This window comes from Dendropsophus ebraccatus, chromosome 11 (genome assembly GCF_027789765.1).
Source record: "Dendropsophus ebraccatus isolate aDenEbr1 chromosome 11, aDenEbr1.pat, whole genome shotgun sequence".
Taxonomy (NCBI): Eukaryota; Metazoa; Chordata; class Amphibia; order Anura; family Hylidae; genus Dendropsophus; species Dendropsophus ebraccatus.
In genome coordinates, this window is record NC_091464.1 from 64,174,787 (window position 1) to 64,198,484 (window position 23,698).

Sequence of the window (23,698 nt, forward strand, 5' to 3'; positions counted from 1 at the left end):
AATAGTGACAAAGTCACCAATTTCTTTCAACGTTTTAACTCCCAGTACCATTTAACTGAGTAAAATGGAAGTTCACTCTATAGCTTTGTGTTTGAAGATTTTTCTGCAGATTTTGCTAACACAATGGAGGAGGCTAAACTGTGTCACACCCATTCCAAATGTTTCCATAAGGTCTAGAGATTTGGAGATCAAATGGTAATTATGGTATGCCAGAGTTCACAATACCAGATTGCGGGATGAATTATAGTATAAAGTGAGGGTCTGAATACTTTCAATTTCCTTGTGATGAGATTCAGATAAGAACAACAGTATAGTTTTATTAGAGTTCAAGTGAAACCATAGTGTTAAAGTAGCTCTACCAGGCCTCCTATCTGAGGGCAGTATATGACAGAAGACGAGATGCTGAGCTCAGGTATACCTTGGCTTTTCTGATTTGATTCATTACTTACATATAAAGAGATATATAAATATTGCCAGCCTGTGAGTCCTGCTCTCCCTGACCACTCATAGAGAAAGCCTGTGAGTGCTTCAAATTACCATTTTTATCTGTGCCCACGCCTTACCTTGCGCTTTTTTTAAGAACTTAAAAAAAAAAAAAAAACTTTAGTCCTGCCTTCCCAACCACTCATAGAGAAAGCCTGTGAGTCCTGCTTCTCTGACCACTCATGAGAAAGCCTGTGAGTCCTGCTCCCCCCACCCACTCATAGAGAACGCCTGTGAGTCTTGACTCCCCCATTACTCATAGAGAAAGCCTGTGAGTCCTGCCTCCCCCAGCACTCATAGAGAAAGCCTGTGACTTCCCCTGACCACTCATAGAGAAAGCCTGTGAGTCCTGCCTCCCCCAGCACTCATAGAGAAAGCCTGTGACTTCCCCTGACCACTCATAGAGAAAGCCTGTGAGTCCTGCCTCCCCAACCACTCATAGAGAAAGCCTGTGAGTCCTGCCTCCCCAACCACTCATAGAGAAAGCCTGTGACTTCCCCTGACCACTCATAGAGAAAGCCTGTGAGTCCTGCCTTCCCAACCACTCATAGAGAAAGCCTGTGAGTTCTGCTTCTCTGACCACTCATAGAGAAAGCCTGTGAGTCCTGCTCCCCCCACCCACTTATAGAGAACGCCTGTGAGTCTTGACTCCCCCATTACTCATAGAGAAAGCCTGTGAGTCCTGCCTCCCCCACCACTCATAGAGAGCCTGTGAGTCCTGCCTCCCCCACCACTCATACAGAAAGCCTGTGAGTCCTGCTCCCCCACCACTCATACAGAAAGCCTGTGACTTCCCCTGACCACTCATAGAGAAAGCCTGTGAGTCCTGCCTCCCCCAGCACTCATAGAGAAAGCCTGTGACTTCCCCTGACCACTCATAGAGAAAGCATGTGACTTCCCCTGACCACTCATAGAGAAAATCTGTAAGTCCTGCCTCCCAAACCACTGATAGGAAAAAAAAACATGTGAGTCCTGCTTCTTTTTCCAGTCATAGAGAAATCCTTCTCCCTATTCACTGAGTCCTGTTCTACCACTCAGTCTTTAGTTCTATGTTCACCCCTAGTCACTCTGAAACTGGTAAGCCCTGGTTACTCTATTCACTCCTGTGCTTTACAAACTCCAACACAGTTAGGGAGGGCGAAAGCGGGCGCAGCATAGCAGCAGCCCGTACATAAGGGATGGGCGGCAAGGGGTTAACAGGAGCAGGGTAGATGTACGTGGTTAGCACGGTATAGTTAGCAGGGACTGGGGACGCTAGGATGGGCCAATCGGGTTAGGCTGAGGTATATGGGGTGTGTTTGAGGAGGCCAGATATATAGGAAAGGGAGGGAGAGGTTACTCACTTGCTCCGTGTGCCTGGACTGGGAAGCGCCCACCCACCCTATTTGTGTTGGATGGTGGGTGGTTGGCTATACGTCGTACAATACGTTGCGGCAGCTGGCAGAGGGGTGGTCGTGGATGGCACCATTTGAGGAGGTGTTACAAGTTTTAGTGAAAGGTGGCAACCCCCTCTCCTTTATTGCAAGGAGGTCGGGGGCATGGTTGGTGGTTTACCGTTAAACGGTGTGTTGTGAGGTTGCTTAAGAACCGGGGAAGCAGTGTGGGCATATTTGCCAGCCCCGAGTCGGCGCGGTGCGACTGGGGATCTAAGGTTTTCATACTGCTGATGGGCCATCCATGACCTCCTCTGATTATGTACAATGGTTCATATGCTGGTTATGTTTGGGGAGTTATTTGTGGATAAGTAATGTTATTATATTTGTATGTTAATTATTGTTCAATAAAAGGCTGCTGTGGCCGTTATTTTTCCAACGTCAAGCAGGTGTCGTGTCATTATTTAGGTAAGTGGGAAAGGGAGAGTGGTTGGTAAAGGTTATAATAACCCCAGGTATGCCATACCCCTAATCATGTCAGTGACTGTTTGTGGAATAAGAAAACAGGACTCACAAGCTTCCGGTATGAGTGGGTGGGAAAAGGTGGACTTCTAAGCTTTCTGTATGAGTGAGGGATCATAATATGCTTACACCATGAGTGGGTGGGGGGAGACGGACTCACAGACCTCCACCATGGAAGCATATAAATAGCTTTTACATGAAAATTTTGAATCACATCTTAGAAAACGATATATCCTTGAATCAGTATTTCTCCTGCTAGTGTTGCTGCCCTCAGATGACACAATACAGCCACTTTAAGGGTGGCATGGTTAGTAGGGCAGGGTTCCCCTTTAGCTGATACTGCCTATTTTGTCATGTTCTATCTATACAGAATTAGACTCTTTCCTTCCTTATATCTCTGAATAATTTTACACTGATAAATATAAATTCGTAGAAAAATATAAAAAAGCTCTTAGGTGAGAAGTCTCCATAGATAAAAATTATAATTGTGCTCTTTTCTTCTTCTTGATAAAATTTAATATACATTTCCCTTCACAGAAGAGTATTATGGGATGTGGGTACAGAGTGGCTGCGGCAGGGTGTAGGCCCTCAGCTTCCGGGTAACAGACCCCCCCATCCCTATGTCTCATACATAAATTTATTAAAAAAATGGCATTGTCAGTCGACTAGGGGGGATGTCCAATCCACTGTTCAACCAGATTTCGTGAATTATTTGCTCTCTGCGTTCTATACGTTCTGCGAGATCTGCGGCGTCTTCTGTGCAACGGACAGGACGGGACGTTTTGCACAACTCACGGAACTCTTGGGAAAAGTGAGACTTTGTTGAAGCCTCATCCTCCCCTTCTTCCTCCTCACTACTGCCTCCATCTGTCTCCTCACAGTCTGTTCTTTGCACAATTTGTCCGTTCACTTTCGAGAATTTATGGCAGTCCCTTCTGCATGATATGTGGATCACTAATGCAAAAAGCGTGATGATCAATCCAATGCAAAGGCTGCATACGAAGAATAAGGCTGCTCTTTCTGGATGATCTGGAGATGTACGGATAGAAGAATACATGTATTAGAGCATGTTGGGAGTTGGGACATAATGTTCCAATAGAAACTGAATCTTTGCCCTGGGTGACGGAAACCCTATTTACAACTAGATTTGGCTTCATTTTAGTTTTCTATAGTGAGGATAGTAACATAGGAGAAGGTTTGATAGGTAAGGATAGTGACATAGGAGACGGTTTGGTAGGGAAGGATAGTGACATAAGAGAAGGTTTAGTAGGTGAGGATAATGACATAGGAGAAGGTTTAGTAGGTAAGATTAGTGATATAGGAGAAGGTTTGGTAGGTAAGGATAGTGACATAGGAGAAGGTTTGGTAGTTAAGGATAGTGACATAGGAGAAGGTTTGGTAGGTATGATTAATGATAAAGGAGAAGGTTTGGTAGGTAAGGATAGTGATATAGGAGAAGGTTTGGTAGTTAAGGATAGTGATATAGGAGAAGGTTTAGTAGGTAAGGTTAGTGACATAGGAGAAGGTTTGGTAGGTAAGTATAGTGACATAGGAGAAGGTTTGGTAGGTAAGGATAGTGACATAGGAGAAGGTTTTGTAGGTAAGGATAGTGACATAGGAGGAGGTTTGGTAGGTAAGGATATTGATATAGGAGAAGGTTTGGTAGTTAAGGATAGTGACATAGGAGAAGGTTTGGTAGGTAAGGCTAGTGACATAGGAGAAGGTTTGGTAGGTAATGATAGTGACATAAGAGAAGGTTTGGTAGGTAAGTATAGCGACATAGGAGAAGGTTTGGTAGGTAAGGATAGTGACATAGGAGAAGGTTTGGTAGGTAAGGATGGTGACATAGGAGAAGGTTTGGTAGGTAAGGATGGTGACATAGGAGAAGGTTTGGTAGGTAAGCATAGTGACACAGGAGAAGGTTTGGTAGGTAAGGATAGTGATATAGAAGAAGGTTTGGTAGGTAAGGATAGTGACATAGGAGAAGGTTGGGTAGGTAAGGTTAGTGACATAGGAGAAGGTTTAGTAAGTGAGGATAATGACATAGGAGAAGGTTTAGTAGGTAAGGTGAGTGACATAGGAGAAGGTTTGATAGGTAAGGTTAGTGACATAGGAGAAGGTTTGGTAGGTATGATTAATGATAAAGGAGAAGGTTTGGTAGGTAAGGATAATGATATAGTAGAAGGTTTGGTAGGTAAGCATAGTGACATAGGAGAAGGTTTGGTAGGTAAGGATAGTAACATAGGAGAAGGTTGGGTAGGTAAGGATAGTGATATAGGATAAGGTTTGGTAGGTAAGGATAGTGATATAGGATAAGGTTTAGTAGGTAAGGTTAGTGACATAGGAGAAGGTTTGGTAGATGAAGTTAGTGACATAGAAGGAGGTTTGGTAGGTAAGGATAGTGACATAGGAGAAGGTTTGGTAGGTAAGGATATTGATATAGGAGAAGGTTTGGTAGGTAAGGCTAGTGACATAGGAGAAGGTTTGGTAGGTAAGGCTAGTGACATAGGAGAAGGTTTGGTAGTTAAGGATAGTGACATAGGAGAAGGTTTGGTAGGTAAGGCTAGTGACATAGGAGAAGGTTTGGTAGGTAAGATTAGTGACATAGGAGAAGGTTTGGTAGGTAAGATTAGTGACATAGGAGAAGGTTTGGTAGGTAATGATAGTGACATAGGAGAAGGTTTGGTAGGTAAGGCTAGTGACATAGGAGAAGGTTTGGTAGGTAAGTATAGTGACATAGGAGAAGGTTTGGTAGGTAAGGTTAGTGATATAGGAGAAGGTTTGGTAGTTAAGGATAGTGACATAGGAGAAGGTTTGGTAGGTAAGGCTAGTGACATAGGAGAAGGTTTGGTAGGTAAGTATAGTGACATAGGAGAAGGTTTGGTAGGTAAGGTTAGTGATATAGGAGAAGGTTTGGTAGGTAAGGATAGTGACATAGGAGAAGGTTTGGTAGGTAAGGTTAGTGACATAGGAGAGGGTTTGGTAGGTAAGGTTAGTGACATAGGAGAAGGTTTGGTAGGTAAGGATAGTGATATAGGAGAAGGTTTGGTAGGTAAGGATAGTGACATGGGAGAAGGTTTGGTAGGTACGGTTAGTGACAGGAGGAGGTTTGGTAGGTAAGGATATTGATATAGGAGAAGGTTTGGTAGTTAAGGATAGTGATATAGGAGATGGATTGGTAGGTAAGGTTAGTGACATAGGAGAAGGTTTGGTAGGTAAGGATAGTGACATAGGAGAAGGTTTGGTAGGTAAGGATAGTGACACAGGAGAAGGTCTGGTAGGTAAGGTTAGTGACATAGGAGAAGGTTTGGTAGGTAAGGATATCTGCGATAGGGTTGATATTCCTGGAGGTGTCAGTAATATGGAAAATGATTTAGCTTTACTAAATAAGTGGTAGAAACTGCAGCTTAGTTTTTCCAAATATAATGCACTTGGGGAGAAGTGCCGATATGATACTCGGATACTGTATCAAGAGTTCTGTGTTAGTGAAGAATTCAGAAGAGAAGGATTTAGGGCAGTGATTTCTGATACCTCAATGGTGCCACCAGTGCAGCCAAGTAGAAGGGAAAGCTAATTATATAGAGTTATAACCAGTATGAAGAGGGAGATTCCTACTGGTTATACCATCACACCTAGAATACTGTGTCCAGTTCTGGAGACCTACAAAAAGATTATAGAATAATTGATAGATTGATAGAATAGAACAGGTCGAAAGATGGGAGACAAAAATGATGTAGGGTGTGATGCATAAAACATCAGGAAAGACTAAAGGATCTAAATCTTATTAGTCTGGAAGAAAGAAGGGAAAGGGGATACATGATTCTTACCTCTTATATAAGAATACGCTGCTAGAAGATCACTGAAGAAGAGTCCACCTTTACTTGGAAGCCGAGACTCCGATAGGTCAGGTTTGACATCTATATTTAAATTAATGAAAATAAAAAAAAATCACAATAAAGACTAGAAGCGAAGACATTATAGATAACTGGAATGATTTAAACTCAAATTATACATAGCCTATACATAGCCAATGAAATGAGGCATGTCAATGTGAAGACAATGGCATGAAGAGCACATTCTGATCATACTTCAGCAACAAGCACTATGTAGATAGGGAAGAGGCGGCAAGCTCTAGTGACAACTAATGCAAGTTAACCATGCAATACATACAGTTCACATGTGCCAGGTATAAGATTAGTACATTGCCCACATACAGGATTAGGCCTCAAGTACTTCATGTGAGTAATATTTTTGTACTTGGATGGTGAATATTAGGCACTGTACACATGACTTTGTCTGCTTCTCTTAATGACACTGTTGATGGGGTCTCGGTTTATAATGTCAATCAGGCTCTGTTTGCAGGGTCACTGTTTTTGGAAGCACTTAAAGGGGGTACTTCAACCTATTTTAACCAATAACATATATGGATACACAGAGTTATTAAACTACCTTTCTCACTTTTTTATGCCTTACTTCTGCTCCAGATGCAAATTACTTGTTTTGGTCTTTCCACTGTCCCATTTCCTGTCATCTTGTAACAGACTTCCTGTTCCTGCTGTTCATTCTAGTAAGGATTTCCCTTATTGCTATCTCCCCCCACTACAACTTACTAAAACCGTACTTACCGCACTCAAAGTTGAATGAATTACTGGCTAGAGTGTACAGCAGGAGCAAGAGGAAGACCATTACAGGATGCAAATTAGACAGGAAGTGGGGCAATGGAGAGAATGGAGAAAGCAATCTGCATCAGTAATAGTAGGAAAGCATGAATGACCACAGAAAGGTAGTAAAATAATTTTATTTACCAATATATATATTACCAATTTATTAGAAACTTGAAAAAGGGTTTTTATCATCAGAAAATGTTGGCGACTCAAGGTGTAGTTAAATGTGCATAGGTAATATGGGTAAATGTATTTTATATTATAGGGAGGGTTCACTTCACACATAAATACAGTGGAAAAATTAGCAAATCTTGCAACACAATATATGACTGCATGCAGCATGCAAACTAAAGCAGTGTTATAAAGCAAAAAAATCAGCAAAAGAACAGTATAAATCTACTTGTAACATTTAGTGACTTTGTAAACACTTTGCTTTTATAGGTTTTTTTTTAGGTGTTTCATGTGTTTTTTTTTTCTCTAGTCATAGCTGCTTTTAAAATTGTACAGTTGCTCTTGGAAACAGACAACAGTCTCTCTCCTTCTGGTGTCAGACATGTGACCTAGAGTTCCCATAATGCACTGTGCTCTGGTAATCCACAGATGTCTGGATCATGAATGGAGAAGAAAACATCATAATATAAAAAGCAAAGTATTTATATGGTTTCTCAACATTCATACACAGATTTCAGCCTTGTTGTCCATAGCAACTAATTAGAGTTTAGCTTTAATTTTAATAATTGGTGATGACTGGTTTCTATAGGCAACAAGGCCATGTATTAGCTCTAAAGCAGCTGATACAGGAGGAGTTAGCAGTAAGCTAAAACTCAATTCCTGACCGTAGGTTTTACTACAAGAATATTATTACGTGAACAAAGTCAGAAAATTATACAGATTTGTAAATTACTTGTGTTTAAAAAACTGATTTCTTCTAGTAATTATCAGCTGCTGTATGTCCTGCCGGAAATGGTGTATTCTTTCCAGTCTGATACAGTGCTCTCTGCTGCCACCTCTGTCCATGACAGGAACTATGCAGAACAGGAGAGGTTTTCTATGGGGATTTGCTGCTGCTCTGGACAGTTCCTGTCATGGACAGAGGTGGCAGCAGAGAGCACTGTGTCAGACTGGAAATAACACACCACGGCCTGCAGAAAAAACAGCAGCCTATAAGTACTGGTAAACCTTTAATTTTTTAAAATAGAATTAATTTACAAATCTGTACAACTTTGTACAGCAGCTGATTAAAAAAAAAAAATTCCCTCTGGAGTACCCGTACAGGCCATAACATTGAATTGATGCAGAATTTGTATATTACAAAGAAGAGCAGATTTGTAGCTGACCATTCCTTATAACCTTCTTGTAGTGACTCCATCCTATGATCAGGAACAGAAGACATAACGCAGATGTGGTGACCATTTGTGATATTTACCGTATTTACCATCGTTCTGCTTCGTTGGGGGCATTATATAAGAAACCTTGGGGTCAACCTCTTTCAGTATCATTTTTGGAACTATAAATGAAAAAGAAAGATTGTGTTTCGTCTACTTGAAGACTGGTCGCAAGAATTGCACTATTTTTCCAATGTATTTTATGAGCAGAGTGACTCAGAAGACTGTAGGATCCTCTAGGATCCAGGCTGAGATTACTGATCCTGATCCCTGGTGTAATAATGCCATGGTATACAATACAGGAAAAGAGATGCTCCTTACCACAAGTATAATTTACAGTAAGATATTTCACCACTCCAGGCATACAGGGACTTCCGAAATGTTTATCATGGACCACCATTCTGCATCTCTGTTTCCCATAACATCTCTGTGCCAGCAGGTTCAGGGCAGAGTACGAGATACAGTCTGAAAAACAGAGGAGGACAGGAATTAGTTATGTCTAATAGGTAGTGCCATTATAGACAGTATATATTGCCATTAATGTGTCATGTGTGATACGTCCCATCTGTATGCTCCGCCATTTGTCCACAATGTATTCTATAACACAAAGGGGGATATTTACTAACAAATCTAAAAACACAATTTTGTCAAAGATGTTTTGGCATAATTTCTAATCTAATTTGTTTAGTCAAATTTATGTAAATTGTCTAATACAGGGGTCCTCAACTAGCGCAATGCCTCCCGCAATGCCTCCCGCGGCAGTGTCGGTCCGGCCCCCGGCTGATACGCGCTCTCTGGGGATGTCCCGGGGATTCCCCAGCAGAGCGCGCATCCAAAGACCTCAGTGTGCGCCGCCGTCCTGTACTTCCCGGAAGTACAGTCCGGTGGCATACACTGAGGTCACTGGTGCGCGCTCTGCTGGGGAATCCCTGGGACGTCCCCAGAGAGTGCGTATGAGCCGGTGGCCGGACCGAAGGGAGAAAAGAAGAAGACAGCGGGGGAGCGAGGTACTAGGTGAGTTGTGGTTTGTTTTTTTTGTTTTTTGTCTGGGGGCCATCTATAAGGGGAGAGCTCACAGGGGGGGGGCTATATACTACTGGGGGGAGCTCACAGGGTGCTATATACCACTGGGGGGGCTATATGCTATTGGAGGGCGCTCACAGGGGGGCTATATACTACTGGGGGGAGCTCACAGGGGGCTATATACTACTGTGGGGGAGTGCACAGGGGGCTATATACTACTGGGGGGGGCTATATACTATTGGGGGGAGCTCACAGGGGGGCTATATACTACTGGGGGGAGCTCACAGGGGGGGCTATATACTCCAGGGGGAGAGCACAGGGGTGCTATATATTACTGGTGGGAGCTCACAGGGGGGCTATATACTACTGGGGGGAGGGCACAGGGGGCTATATACTACAGGGGGAGAGCACAGGGGGGCTATATACTACTGGGGGAAGCTCACAGGGGGCTATATACTACAGGGGGAGAGCACACGGGAGGCTATTTACTACAGGGGTAGAGCACAGGGGGGCTATATACTACTGGGGGGAGCACACAGGAGGGCTATATACTACTGGGGGAGAGCGCACAGGGGGGCAGCGCACAGGGGGCTATATACTACAGGGGGTGAGCGCACAGGGGGGCTATTTACTACTGGGGGAGCAACAGGGGGCTATATACTACTGGGGGACAGCGCACAGGGGGGCTATACACTACTGAGGGAGCAACAGGGGGGGCTATATACTACCAGGGCAGTCACCCGCTTTGTACCGTATATCAAAGGGCTGGTGAGAGAGAAAATATGCCAGTTTTCCCGCTAATAAGCAGCAATTCTGTATGTAAATAGTTCAACAACGTTTGTGAAAAGTAACAAAACCCGTTTCCTACTGATGTTCAGCTCGGATCTTCACCTGACAAAAGACCCCAGTAAGCGTACCCTCACTAAAAGTTGTTGAGTACCCCTGGTCTAATAGCATAGTAAATGTGTCTTAAAAATAATGGTCTTTTAATTAGTCTAATAAATTCACCTGGTTCGGAGCAAACGTAGCGATGCGCCAATATATGCGACTTTTTAAAAAATTGCGCAGTTAATAAATTTAGCTAAAAAAGAATTCTGGCGCACTTTCGATCTAATTAACAACAAAAAATCTAATTCGAAAAGTTGCATCTAATTTGCATAGTCTTGTCTAACAAATCTTCATAAATTCATATTAGATTCATTTTGAGTGCAAACTAGATATATTAGACTAAAAACCGGCGCAATTAGTTTGATAAATGTACCCCAAAATGTCTTCTGTCTGACCAAATCAATTTAGTGATCAAATATTTCATTATGTCCTTACAGAATTCATTTTTGGACACAGAATTGACATTTGTAATCACAGAATTGTGTTTTGTTTTTTTTTTTGCAAAAAAACGGATGAAAAACAGATACAATTGTGTGCATCTGTTTTGATTCGTTTTTCCATTGACTTCCATTATAAGGCCACTTTCACACAACGTATATTTTAAATTAATCACAGCTGTAGTTGCGATTTGCCACACGGCCGTAATTAATTTAAAATATGCATTGCTGTGAAAACACAGGGAATCCTGGCTGGAGTGTATACACATAAGGGGACATTTATTAAGTCCGTAGTTTTTTGCGCCGGGCTTAAAAATGTCCCCGCAGTGCCGACCGTACACAGATTTATGTAGAGGCAGACTGCCACCCTGAACACACGGAGGGAAACCTAAGGGTCAGTGTTTGCTTGCTCCTGGGGATCGCCCCATGTAATAGGGGCTTAAAGCGGCTCTATAACCACAATCGGACCCCCCCCCAAACCGCTTGTACCTTCGGATAGCTGCTTTTAATCCAAGATCTGTCCTGGGGTCCGTTCGGCAGGTGATACAGTTATTGTCCTAAATAACTTTTAAACTGGCAGTCCCATGCCCAACGGCGGTGGTCTAGATTGTGTATGCATTAGGCTGGCATAACCTCTCTGTCCCTACTCCCCGGCCTCCTCATCATTAGGAATGCTCCAGGCAGATTGTCTCCTATTCATCAGCTGTGTGAATACTGAACATGGGCTGGATCATTAAGGCACCTGTGCAATGTTCAGACAGGAGAAAATGTTCCAGTGGCATTCCTAATGATGAAGAAGGAGGGACGGAGGGGTGGTGCAAAGTTAGGACACAGATACTCTAAGCCCCGGCCGTTGGGCACGGGGCAGCAAGTTTAAAAGGTTTTTTTTAGATAAATAACAGCATCACCTGCTGAACAGAGACAGATCCCAGGACAGATCTTGGATTAAAAGCAGCTATCCGAAGGTACAAGTGGTTTGAGGGGGTCAGATTGTGGGTACAGAGTCGCTTTAAGTCAAGCAAGATAAGAGTGTGTAAAAATGCCTTGCTGCATTCCAGGACCTGAAAGGGCTTCAGGCCTGGCCTAGTCTAAGGATACTCCACAAAAAACATTGATCTCTTGATCTAGCCAGACAAGCTGTCCACTGCTTTTCAATTTATTGGATGTAAATCATTGTATTGTCCAATTCTATTAAAATTGTGAACCAGTTATTGCATATAATTTATTTGGATTAGTAAAGAAACTGTTTCCTAAGTTAACCCCGCATTGTTTGGCTAGTTCCTTATCTGTGCAGAAAAACATGGCTGCCTTCTACCACAAAATAAACAATGCCAGACCTATCCACAGCCTGTAGAGGTCCCACTACAAGAGACAACCCATCACTAAGGGGGAGATTTATCAAAGGGTGTAAAATTTAGACTGGTGCAAACTGCCCACAGCAACCAATCACAGCTCAGCTTTCCTTTCAGCACTGCCTAAAGCTGAACTGTGATTGGTTGCTGTGGGCAGTTTGCACCAGTCTAAATTTTACACCATTTGATAAATCTCCTCCTAAGTGTTGTGATGTTTTTAGGAGATAGAATCCATGGACAACACCTAATATCTTTAGAAATAAGAAGATCTTCAGCTCCTCTTCTTTTTAAAAAAGCCAGAGGAAGAGACAGTATATAGTGATTGTAATGAACTGGTATGTTTCTATCACTTAAACATTTAGATTTTTCTATACTTTTACTTTAGCCCATAAGTTACATCCACATATATACTACTCACCATATGGGGTCCCTCGGTCCAACTCATTGCTACAAGGGTTCTTTTCATTGGCAAAGCTGCCGTAGACAGCAGAGTAGATATTGAGTAATTTGGGCTCTTTGCAGTGAAGCTTCAGCTCGTGGTTTTCACAAACAGATGTCGATTTGTATTCGGCTTAAAAAAGAAGCATAAACTAAATAAACAGTCTGTACAAGTGTTAACATTATACATCCACCCGACGACGTGCCAGGGTATGGCGGAAGGGCTGAAATAGTTTTCTCTGAAGATACAAAACATCTGCTTAAACTCAGGACTGAATTTACAATGCCGAAGCCATTATCTGTGACCCACTGAGACCCCACCCCATTGAGGGCAGATTTACTAAAGTCTATGGGGGGATTTATTAAACATGGTGTAAAGTGAAACTGGCTCAGTTGCCCCTAGCAACCAATCAGATTCCACTTTTCATTCATCACAGACTCTTTGGAAAATGAAAAGTGGAATCTGATTGGTTGCTAGGGGCAACTGAGCAAGTTTCACTTTAAAGCTTGTTTGGTAAATCTCCCCCTATGTGCCTCCAATTTAGCATAAAAATCCTATACAGACCAATGTATCTCCATGCTTACAGACAACTAATAGTTGTTACTCCACTCCCTCTATCTGCTTTATAGCTAACAAACAGATAGTGGAGGAGAAGCAGAAGGACAACAGGACCTGACTACACAGGCAGTTTGTTTGTAGTCTGTAACCATGGACACCCATACTGTATACCTTTATAGCAGCTGCAAAGATACAATAGGTGATTTTTTTTTATAAAGATGAATTTGTATTTTTTTTTCCAGTCATTAACCATAGAGAGACCCATACACTATGTTTGCACAGAAGCTGTATACACAAAATGAGTAATGATATTGTATGCATTATCTATGAATAGAAGTGGCCGGTGTTATTTATTGTGACAAAAAATGGGAATGGTAGCTTTCTGTCTATCAGACATGAACAGGTGCAGGCAGGAAAGGTGGCGGCGGGCCTGTTGCAACATTTTCAGGTGGTAAATGGAGGACTGTAATCTCCGTCCTGAATCAGACGCAGGGAAACAAGTCACTGGTCCATTGCCAGAGACAGTTTTTGAAAAAGAAAAATCTCTTTCTACTGCTGTAAAATAAGCCTCCTCCACACTGGCAGAGAGCACACACTTGTTTAATAGGATTATTCCCTCCATTCAAGCAGAAAACAAAGTCCTTTTCTATGTACTGTAATCAGCACAAAAAGTTGGAAAACATCTAGAGTGTAGATTTGGCCGTACAGGGCAGACGCTGGGTAATAGTGCAGTGCGGGACACAGGGATAAAAAAAGAGATTGAGGTTAGAGGTAAGGAGCCATAGGGTGCGACGGGTGAGGTTAAACATAAGAGGAATGCCCCTAAATGGCAAAAATCATATACAGTTAACCATATTAAATCCTTAAATGGAACCTGTCATGACTTTCATGCTGCCAGAACCAAGAGTCATTGGGGCGGTCCCTGTGGCCCCTTTCTGGACACATGGAAAGAGATCTGTCCAACAAGGATGGTGGGGTGGGGGGGTGTATTGTAATGGTATATTGGTATATATATATTGGCTGGCATCCAAACTCTGGCATCCCTATAGATTCTGACAACCAAGGGTGTGCTATGCTGGTGTAGGTTCTTGAGACAGCTAAATGTATGTAGCATCAAATCAGTGTTCCCCAATCCGGGGCTTATCAGCTGTTGAAAAATAATATCTCCCGTCATGTCCTGATCTCCTTTGGAGGAAGGTGCACTTCTTAGGGAAGCCGTACGGGGATAACGGGACAGGGCTTTATTTAAAACTGGAGTACTCATATGCCAGTGTTGATAAATGCCCCCCCCCCCTTTGTCTGGAGTATTCCTTTAAATATATTGTTTCCTAACTAAAAAACGTATCATGTAACAAAAAAAAGTAATGATTTTCGAACTGAAATGAAATCTAATAGGATTAGTGCGATTGCTTCCAAGATCTAACACGACTGCAGAGTTTCTTTTATACTATAGTAACACCAGAATATTTTATGTCAGGGCTCCTCACCCACCGCTTATAATACTCATATATGTGGTAGAGGGGCTTTGGGTGACCTTAAGAATTGAACCTAGAGGATGGTGATTTGGATGAGCATGATAGGCACAGGCCCCATAGACTTTAAAGGTTCAAACATAGTCAGCCACAGTAGTTTCCCACCATATATGTGTTCTGACTGGAAACCTAAACCACAATTTTGAATCCAGGCCTAAACCGGTATACACTCAAAAACTAACCCGAATATGTAGACACTATGGCACAGATTTATCAAAGAGTGTAAAGCATTCACGGGTGTAAACAGCCCATAGCAACCAATCACAGCTCCTCTTTCATTTTACCAGAGCTGAGAGCTGAGCTGTGATTGGTTTCTATGGGCTGTTTATATTTTACAACCTTTGATAAATCTCCCACTATCTGACTACTTGGTGACAGGCTCCTGACCCCCCGTTACAGCCCCCTATACTCACCTGATCCCGCCGGGTCCCGAATCCTGATCCGGTCGGGTCACAGAAATATGAGCGCCCGAAGCCTGGAGTGCACGCTCACAGGAGAGTCCGACGCTCATAGAGAATGAATGGGGAGTCCGATGCTCCGTCATTCTCTATGGGCATCAGACTCTCCTCTTTAAAGTCTACGGGGCCCGTGCCTATCCATGCTTTATACATATATCCATACCCCAACCACGAAAAAGCCCTATCTGCTTCTTCTAATGATAATCAGCTTTCCGTAGTTTCACAACTAACAGCAGGGAAATGGCGATGAGGATGACGGTAAGAGACACACCTCCATCCGCTAGGGAGATTTGTCTAACCTGCTGATAGTTCCCCTTTAACTACAGTCATCACTAGCATCCTTATATCGCTGGCAATCATCGATGAGTGCAAAACCATTATTGTATGCAAACGTTCGCCAATGTCTGTACTGTCAAGAAGTACTCCAAGTAATGTTACTCAATCCGAGACTTCACGTAATCTACCACACAACAAGGGACGGTAACTTTAACGGGTATGTGTCTGCAATCCAGGAAGGGCTTAGGCTGGGTTCACACTGCGTTTTTGCAATCTGTTCAACGTATCCGTTTTTAATTGGTTACCTTTAATGGACAGAAAACATAGTCAACACTACTTTTGTGTCCGTAAAAAAAAAAACGCATCTGTTTCGATCCTTTTTCTTTAGATAATAGAAGTCAATGGAAAAACAGATCCAAACAAATGACAGACAATTTCATCCGTTTTTGCATCCGTTTTTTTCCATAAAACGTATACGTTACATGGATTGCAAAAACTCAGTGTGAACCCAGCCTTACACCACTCAGGCCCTGTGAGAAGTGCTGCACCAGTCCTGGAACCAGCCCTAGCTAATACCACCTGGCTACCTCTGGGTCACCGCAAAATTGTAAAAGAAAACCTATCTGCTCTTAATAAACCGGCCCCGACAGCGACACAGCAGCAGCGCTGACTTCCCTTGTTTCACCAGCCATGGAAACAGAAGAAAGTCCCTAACTTTTTCTCATTTATCCTAAATGACATCAATAAATTGCAGCTATTTACGTCTGCAAAAAGATTGTCACCCAGCTGTCCCTGACCCTTTTCGCTTTATCTTTTGTATAACACCAGGGATATCTATGGATACCCCACCTAAAGATGGGCAGGCACCTTTAATAGCTGTCGGCCAATTGTTTGTTAATGCTTTAGCTTTCTCTTACAATAGGCAAATTGTTCTATCTTCTAAATAAAGAGAGGAATGGTAAGCCACTGCCAGACACATGGTGGTGACTTATCTCCCCAAGAACTAAATAATTAGATAGTTGAAATCCAAAACATCCCATTCATCCCTCCTGACATCATTTGTAGCCTTACTGGTTGTCAGGTGACTTTCAGTCTATGTCATAACGTCATATATATATATCATTATTTTATCATCATGTCTTAATGTACTTATGCCTAAAGAATATTAATGCACATACTAGGTTTGCACTTGTACGACACCAAAAGATACTTGGTTATGCCCGGGCAAGGGTCCATCCCAAAAACACGACTGTTTACAGGGAGCTGGCAGGATCTCAGATTCTGGCACTCGTCCAGGACTTTCTAAAATGGAAAAAATACCTTGTGAATATGAGCAACAATGTATATAAGTGTTTGTATATATAGAGAGAGAGATATATACACACGAACAATAAGCTATCCCATGGTCCCTTCCATATTGTGCATGTGTAATCACTTCATCTTATCTCATGCTGTGTATTACAATATGAGTATTACATTACGTTGTTAGAAAGGAAGGAACCCCCGTCCCCTGTAACTTTCCTGTTCTACATCTTATCTACATACTTAGTCATGTTAAGTGCTTCTTATCTCCATATGAAAACATCATATATGAAACAATATCCTTTTATTAGAACGGACCCTGATGGGAAACTGAATGTAATAACCCCATAATAACCTACACATGTCACACGTAAAGGCTTCCTGGAGAAATCTATAGGAGATGACAACGTTCTCCACCTAAATTTCAGTTTAAAAAAAAAATCTGATTAATAATGCAATGTGACAGAATGTGGCCTGCTGCCGACCCCTATACATTCTATGGCCTCTGGTCCCTAGAAACCACAAAGTTTTACAGGGTTTTTATTAAAGTTTTTCCATGGCATAATATAATAAAATGCCATTACTATATGATCATAAGAAAAAAGGGATGTAGTAACTTGGTGCTGCTTCCCCTCTGTTACTTCTTCATAAAACTTTGTAATATAAATTCATCAAGAAGATAGATAGATAGATAGATAGATAGATCGATAGATATTTTTTAATAAGGTTATATTACAAAAAGCGATATGACTTTATTATAGTAATGTAAAAAATATATATTTTTAAGGACATACCCCTTTAATGTTAAACCACCACCAATCTCATTAGATACATGGCATTGGCCAACCATCTACTGTGTATGGGGGCCTCCCAGCTCTCCTTCCATACCAGATGTCATGGTGATAAGGATTGGGCTGTTGGATTTTGATCCCTTTAGTCTCTGAGAGTTAAAGTGTGTTTGTGTGTTGAAATATTGGGCAATTGTAGGCCTATGTGCAACATAGTGGACATTAGTGCACCTACCTGTAGTGCAGTTTGCGCAAGGCATGTTTGACGAGGACTGGGCATGGCTTCCAGGGATACTGAGGCACACATTGGAGGAATATGAGATGGACGCCCATAGAATGCTGACTGGATGCTGACGGTGGAATGGCGGGGACACTGAAGTGTCAGATATTCCCCGTCACAGGCAAATACAGTGTGATTCTGCAGCAGTCTAGTCAGATACCCTGAGGCAAAAGAGACACAGAAAATCCTTCAATTTACTTTCTATTGCTTATGTAGCACCAACATATTCCACAGCACTGTACAGAGGTTGTTACTATTCTCACCAGTTCTTGTCTCTCAGGGGGCTCACAATCTAAATCTCTCTATCTTGGGCATGTGTACATTAGGGACAACTTTATACAAAGCCATTAACCTATCAGATATGCAAGAATTGGTAAATTTTTAGATGCAAATGTATCAAATGAGTGGATACTAGTACTGTGGTGGGTCAGTCAGGAGTATAGCTATAGGGGGTGCAGAGGTAGGAGTTTTACCAAGGTCGGGGTGCCCAGCGACACATGGCAGGTGGTGGAACTTGTTTTGCTTTGGGCTATGTGAGCTTTAAATAGAAACTGTCCCTCCAAAGGGGACCCGTCAGCAGGAACACAGTGGTATAAATAAGATAAGATAAGATAATCCTAATTGGCCCACCATGGGGAAATTCAGTGTGTTACAGCAGCATAGATATTACACATACAAAAAGCTAAAAGTTAAAGTAAAGGCATTACAATTAAAGTAGACAAAGAGAGGAAAAGTCAAAAAGATACAATAAAAACATTAGAGTATTTTAGTTCTTTTTGTGGAGTGATCTCTGCATAGGTCGGTGTTGGTTGTACAACCTAACCGCTGCAGGAAGGAAGGATTTCCTATATCGCTCCTTCTCGCACATTGGGTGAATTAAACGGCCACTGATAGTACTGCCCAATGCTATCACGGTCTCGTGCATAGGATGGGAGTCATTCTCCAGTATGGAGCTGACCACTGACAAAATCCCTCGCCACCACCACCTGCACCGGTTCCAGGGGGCTTCCAAGGACAGAGCTGGCCCTTCAGATCAGCTTGTCCAGTTTGTTCCTATGGCTGGTTGATATGCCGCTCCCCCAGCAGGCCACTCCGAAGAAGATGTCTGATGCCACTACAGAGTTAAAGAAGGTCCTAAGAAGTGCCCCCTGGACTCCAAAGGCCCTCAGACTCCTGAGCAGGTAGAGCCTGCTGTGGCCCTTTCTGTACAGTGTGTCCATGTGATCGGCCCAGTCCAGCTTATTATTGAGGACCACAACCAGATTTTTATATGTGTTCACTGTCTCAATGTCCGTCCTCTGGATGTCCACTGGACTTGGAGGAAATTTGCGCTTGCGGAAATCCACCACCATCTCCTTGGTCTTTCCAGCATTAATCCACAGGTGGTTCCGCTGGCACCAATCAACAAAATCCCTGTTCACCTCTCTGTACTCCCTGTCGTCTTCACCTGTGATGAGGCCTACTATTGTAGAGTCATCAGAGTACTTTTGTATGTAGCAGGTAGGTGAGTTGTACCTGAAGTCTGCAGTGTACAGTGTGAAGAGGAAGGGAGCAAGAACTGTACCCTGAGGTGCCCCCGTATTACAGATGACAGTGTCTGACACACAGTCCCTGGCTCTAACATACTGAGGTCGATTTGAGAGGCAGTCTAGGATCCAGTTTGAGAGATGGAGATCCACTCCAACAAAGGCCAGCTTGCCTCTCAGTAGGCTCGGCTGTATGGTGTTAAAAGCACTGGAGAAATCAAAGAACATTATTCTCACAGTGTTCCCCGGTTTCTCTAGGTGAGAATAGGCACATGGCTGGATAAGGTTCATAATCAGGACTCTGGCCTTCTGGTTAGCCCTTTTCAGCAATGAGACATTAGCCTTTTAAATTTATAAATGGGACTCAAAAGCCAAGGAGGTGTTCGCCAGCATGACAAAAGTTCAGGTAAGTCCAGTCCACGTCCTCCTCAGACAAATTGGGTAGACGTATTAAAGGGAGTAAAGAGTTGTTGAATAAGAGGATGTGGGCTGGACTTACCTAGGCTTTTATCTTGCTGGACAACACCCCCTGAGCTTTTGGGCCTCATTTGCATTAACAAAAAGGCTTGATGCATAAAAAAGACTATGGAGATAAGAAAGGTATTCCCAGAACCTATATGACAAACACTAACTTATTTACTGCTGAGACATGTCAAAAGTGTCGATTGGTCACAGTCTGTTTTCAGATCCTCAATGATCGCTAGGAGGGGTCAGGAGAATTGCACATTAAGCATATTCTTTCCTGGTCCTATGCATGTGACCAAGACAAACTCCCACTTTAAGTCAATGGGGCCTTCTCAGTCACAGGCACAGAGAGCCCAGAAAGAGGTGCTCAGCCGGACACTTCTCTTCTCCCATTCCGATATAACAATCACTTGGGGTCTTAACACAAACCCTGAACAACCAAAATGCTAGGAGTTGTAGTTTTGCACAGGTTGGAGAGCCACGGGTAGAATGATGTAGCCTGTTTTGCCAGCATGTACAGGAGGTAACAGCACTTTTTATGATGAGCTGTAAGATCTCTGTTGTGGCCACTATCTCCAGGCCCCCATCATGTATGGTATGCAGGCAGCGCACATCCTGGTATTCCATGTTATGCTATGGCACAATTACCTTTTTAAGCAGGTGTGATGATGCATCTAAAGATGTCAAAACAGCAGGTGATCTAGAGATTGTGGGCTATGTGAAGCCGCTATCCCCTGTCCTGAGTGACTCACCTGTCCCTGTCCTCATAGCCGTCCAGAGATGGGGGTCTATGGCTGACTGATAACACACCTTAAGCAATTCTGTGTAGGTGAAATTCTTGTCTGAACTTCTCTGTGTTATAACTACATCATTTCTGTCTTTTTTTTTTTCTCTAATCTCCAGAACTGTGATCTGAGAAGTGTTTCTGGACAGCCGCCTGAGCAAACCCGGTATCTGCTTGGCAATAAAGGCTATTATGAGCAGACACAGCGGCGGCACACTGCATTGTGCCCTTTGTGGTTCTTCCTATGACAGACTGCCAAACATACAAATAACCATTTCAGATAATTACACCCATCATATAGAATGATACCCGTTACCCATACAATAGTGCCATACTGTACAGTAGTTACATAACAGTGCCATAATGTATAGGAGGATTTTTCAATAAAGACTTTACAATTTACTTGGAGCTGTGGACTTCCACTTCTTACATAATGTATAGTACCCATATAACAGTGCCATAATGTATATATATAAAAGTACCATCATGTATAGTACCCATATAATAGTACCATACTGTATTGTATCCATATTATAGTGCCATATTGTATAGTATTTATATAACAGTGCCATAATGTAAACTACCCATACAGCACTGCCATACTGTATAGTATCCTTATAACAAACCCATAATGTCTAATACCCACATTGTACTGCCATACTGCATAGTACCCATATAACAAAGCCTTAAAGGGTAAGCCCGGGCAAAATAATTTTAAGATATGTTATTGCCCAACAAAAGTTATAAAAATTGCTAATAGACACTTATTATGGGAGATGCACCTATAGTGCATTTTCCCTGTACTTACTACAGCATGGCTTGTTCAGGTCTCTGTAAAGAATTTGCATAAATATAATTTCAATAATCCATAAAATACAGGACTAGATTTGGGTCAGATTATCAGTTAGTCCATGGATATCACATTTTCCATATTATACAATAGACTATCAAGGATTTGGTGTTGTGGATTAAAGGAATTCTACTGTATATAAATTGGAAGTGTCTTTGAAGGAAGCCATCTACCCATTGAAATTCATTGTCTCCCATTCCAGGTCGCTTTCATCAAGTCACAACAACCCCCAGACGACTATGTCTGACATAACTTGCAGGACGATTTACCTTGTGTGTAAACAGCTGCCCGCGCTCTAACGTCACACGGAAATCTTCAATAAAAGAATGTTCCTGCTCTATTTGTACTTGTTCTGAGTGGCCTTTGTTGTACTTGTGCATCCGTGTTGTGGGAGGTAATTCTATACTCACTGTTCCTACTTATTCTTTCAAAGTCTATAAATCTTAAGGGTAACATTACAAAACATTGTAGTGAAAATTAGTCTGATTGGGTTGCAGGTAAAAAAAATATTTTTGGATACAATACAAGAGTGGGCATGCCCTTATAGAGTTTGTCTATGGACATGTTATCATAGCGGTTTCAAATGGACTGGGTGGAAACAAGAATCCCAAAACATTGTGAGCAGACCCCGTGCTTCTCACCTCAGTCATTCCTAGTGTGAACATGGTGGGTGGATTGTGTCCTGGCCTAATTGATTGCTTTCTGGTTAACGTCTGTGCATCTTCTACAGTGAATTTGACCAGCACATTAATGGTTAACTCCATGCCAGTGATTGACAGCCCTGTCCTCCTGTCTAAGTACTTGTCTGTCTCCCCCAATCACCTCTAAGAACAGGACTTTGTTTCTTTTAAAACTCAGTCATTCTCTATGCCTGATGCCTGCTATAGAGTATACTTAGTTTGCCCATACTCACTTCATACCCTGTCATTAGCTATCCTGATTTATCGGTTTCCTGACTTTGGCTTGCGTCCCTGACTACGTGTTTGTCTCCAGACTTGGTCTGTATTTTTGTCCTTTGTTGTTTGTGTTTTTTTACTTAGATTCTTTAAGGTAACTCTTTTTAGCTTTAATGATTTTAATGAGCCTTGTAGAGATGAGTGAACTAAACTTTACAAACTGAGATTTGTTACAAACTTTCCAAAAATTTGGTTTGTTACCGAACCCAATTTTGTGTAATGTTCATAACCAGTTTGTAAAGATGGAGGCTTCACAATTTAATACATATAGAAAACAACAAAGAGCCTATGCTTACTTGTCTGTGTTCCCCTGCTGTTCTTCTACGGGTCTCTGGTGTCCACCAACAGTTTCTTTTGCATATATATACATACTAAAGCATGTTTTCCAATTCTGCTATTTTTCATTTCCAACAGCAACAGTGGAACAGAAACATTCTGTTATAACTAAATATACACAAAAGAAGCTGAAGGGTAGAAAGCAATAAAGGCCAATCCCTATGTATGCCGAATGCTTTCTACCTCTGCAGCTTTTTGTGTAAATTTACTTATGATAGCATGTTTAATTCCAATGTTGCTGCTGGAAACGAGAAATACAAACATTGGAGAAAAAACATGCTGTCATAAGAATATATACAATACAAGCTGGCGGGATATAGGGATTGCGTCAATGCAAAGCTACCATACAGAAAGCTAACTTTATGCAACTGCTTAATCCCCTAAAATAATATAAACTATACTATTTTAGGCGATTAAGAAAAGTTTGTCGAACCAGCCAAACCTAACTTTTGAAAAGTTCGCTCATCTCTATAACTTTGTATACTCTTTGCCTTCTCTCAACCAGCTTCATGAGATACAGGTAGTTACCGAAAATGGTTAAATTACCAGTTACTGTAATGTCTTATGAGATTTGTAAAAGGTGAGCGTTTGGTTTCTACATGAAGACAGAAATCACTGTGAGACAGAGAGTAAAGCACTTAAGCATGCACTTCTTCTTGCTCCACTGATCACGAGGGTCTCAGCACTGAGACCCTGATAGATCAAAACTTTTTGTTTCTGCAGTAGCGATATTTTAAAGGGGAACATTAAAGCGTTTGACACAGTTCCTCATGGACGTCTGATGGGTAAGTTAAAGTCTATCGGTTTGAAAAGTTTATTGTGTAACTGGATTGAAAACTGGCTTAATAATCGTACCCAGAGAGTGGTGGTCAATGATTCCTATTCCGAATGGTCCCCGGTAATAAGTGGTGTACCCCAAGGGTCAGTACTGGGCCCCCTTCTGTTTAACTTGTTTATTAATGATATTGAGAATGGAATTAACAGCAATGTTTCTATCTTTGCAGATGACACCAAGCTTTGT

The 23,698-nt window shown here is 42.1% G+C and overlaps 1 protein-coding gene across 3 annotated transcripts in view; it reads right to left on the reverse strand.

Annotated features, from left to right (window-relative positions):
• Nucleotides 1-1,400: 1,400 nt before the first annotated feature.
• The window catches only part of EVA1C (eva-1 homolog C), a 51,892-nt gene continuing 29,594 nt past the window's right edge, over nt 1,401-23,698 (reverse strand). The window contains exons 2-8 of one of the 3 annotated variants that reach the window (XM_069944741.1): nt 17,716-17,921; nt 16,569-16,692; nt 12,546-12,698; nt 8,749-8,892; nt 8,478-8,549; nt 6,206-6,295; nt 1,401-3,407 (exon numbers count right to left, since the gene is read on the reverse strand). In XM_069944741.1, coding sequence (XP_069800842.1) covers nt 3,019-3,407; nt 6,206-6,295; nt 8,478-8,549; nt 8,749-8,892; nt 12,546-12,698; nt 16,569-16,692; nt 17,716-17,921 — 1,178 coding nt within the window. In that variant the 3' untranslated portion in view covers nt 1,401-3,018. Of the gene's footprint in view, nt 3,408-6,205; nt 6,296-8,468; nt 8,550-8,748; nt 8,893-12,545; nt 12,699-16,568; nt 16,693-17,715; nt 17,922-23,698 lie in introns of all 3 variants that reach the window. The other 2 variants (XM_069944740.1, XM_069944742.1) reach the window with 2 other exon arrangements.